The sequence below is a fragment of the Penaeus japonicus genome, unplaced genomic scaffold, assembly GCF_977035675.1.
Source record: "Penaeus japonicus unplaced genomic scaffold, GWHDUDI00000001_assembly GWHDUDI00000016, whole genome shotgun sequence".
Taxonomy (NCBI): Eukaryota; Metazoa; Arthropoda; class Malacostraca; order Decapoda; family Penaeidae; genus Penaeus; species Penaeus japonicus.
Window position 1 is genome coordinate 37,158,354 of NW_028234418.1, and position 2,087 is coordinate 37,160,440.

The 2,087-nt window shown below is 38.6% G+C and overlaps 1 protein-coding gene across 1 annotated transcript in view; it reads right to left on the bottom strand.

Annotated features, from left to right (window-relative positions):
* LOC147470315 (cuticle protein AMP1A-like) overlaps positions 1-1,241 on the bottom strand; it is a 4,702-nt gene extending 3,461 nt beyond the window's left edge. The window contains exon 1 of the mRNA XM_086544993.1: positions 1,146-1,241. Coding sequence (XP_086401119.1) covers positions 1,146-1,241 — 96 coding nt within the window. The remainder of the gene's footprint in view (positions 1-1,145) is intronic.
* Positions 1,242-2,087: the final 846 nt, after the last annotated feature.

A 2,087-nucleotide genomic window follows, 5' to 3' on the forward strand; every position in this document is an offset into this window, starting at 1 on the left:
GAATGGTGGAATAATGTATTGATTTGAATACATATACGTTAATTTTAGTAAAGAATGGAACATTTCACTCATGAAAGTCCTTTGGTAAGATGCTGACGACGAGAAGCACACACGCATAGTATATATGTACATATACATATGTTCACATAGACAACTGCATACACAGTAACACATTTATAAATGAAGAAATATATATACGTACATATGTTAATATATATGTATACATGCATATACGTATATATATATATATATATACAACCAACTAATAGAATATATATGATCTTTATTTCCTATACATTAAATATATATATCTACATACCTACATATATTTAAGTGTGGTATATGGTATCGTGATAACGCATATGCGAAGTAGGTGATAATTTAGGTCAAATTATTACATTTTATTAAAGTAGACATGTAGCAAATTAAGGTGAATAAGATTCAGTAATGTAGATCATTGTCAGAGTTTCTATTTCCATTTTTTAAATAGAATAAATACAAGTTCAGTATCACAATTTAGTTGGGGCGGCCCATAGAGACTGGATGGTGGCGGCAACTTCGTCCGGAATCTTCCACAGCGGCGCGGGCAGCGGCGGGACGTCTTCCTCAAGCCGGCCGAAGGCGATCTGGTCTCGAGACGAACTGCAGGGCTTGGCGTGGGGGAACTCGGGAGCCACTGGCAGGATGTCGGACTGGGGCTGGAAGCCGTTCTTTTCTCGTTGGCGAACACTATTTGGACATGGACTTCAGTGCCGTCGGGAGCCGGTGTATCTCGTGGTTACATGTTTCGTATTATGTTTCGGCTAATGGCATAATCAGGAGATGAAGCTGGAGGATGAAAATGTTAATAACCTGATATCAGTTCAGACTGTGAACGCACAAGATGAAAGAATATAAAAACAAAACGGAGCCAGGACAATTACGAGTATTTCTCCAGCCTTGATCACAGCGTCATCATCACCGGTCAGGTAGATCCAGCCTGAGCGAAGCGGATGGCCCGTTGGCAGCCGTCGAAGTCGAAGTTGTAAAGTTTCCATCTTCCTCCGGGACGCGATCGTCCTGGTAGAGGATTGGCACGAACTCCACTATCCTCGCTTAGATGCGGGCAGGAGCGCCCGTGAACTGTAACTGAGGGTGCGGCGAACTTCCTCGCTCGACTCAGCAGAAGGAGCACCATAGCTGTATTGTGGGGCGGCGACGGCCACGGCGGCTACACAGGCGAGGATCAACTGTAATGACATAAATTGATTATCTCTATTCCGAGACTCATTTTATTTTTAAAGATACTACTAAAAGTTCTGCAATGTGCTTTGGCAGTATGTAATAGATCTTTCAATTCCTTTGTTTAGTAAATATGAACTGCTGTGCTCCAGTTACTTACAAACTTCATGTTGATGGTTCAGTGCTAACTGGTGCTTATTCTCTCGGCAGCCGATCTTTTATAGTGGTGCCAGCACAGTAACGTCGTCCTTTACAACCTTGTCTCTGATAAAGTTCCCATCACTTCCCTTTCTTGACCTTCATCTTTACTCTCTCCCGTCTTTGTTATTTCTTTTTTTTAAAGTGATAAGTCATTTGATTGCTTTGATCACATGCTTTTGTAGATTATACCATTCTCAGCATCAGAGATACATGCTTCTCAATTGAATATTTGTAATCAAATACTTATTGTTTTAGCTGGTCATTCTATGTACTCTTTGCCAGTTCTCCTACAAACATGGCACTAATGAGTTCTTGTTGCATATATATTGATAATGAGCTCTCACAAAACAACCTATACAGGTACACTTCTGTAGTCTAATATATAATATGGGTGTACTATATACTATTCACTAACCCCATTTATATGGGTCTAGAATCCATAAATAAACCATATACTCACTTATATACTATACTATCTATAAGTATCTTATATCACTCAATATGAAATATGTATAATATAAATACACCACTACACCTACTACACGTATGAGTTATGGTATATATCTATATGAATCTATAATAGAGGTGTGTGATATATTATGCCTGATATATTATATACGTACTATATGATCTGAATATATATAACTATGATATTATATAGATAG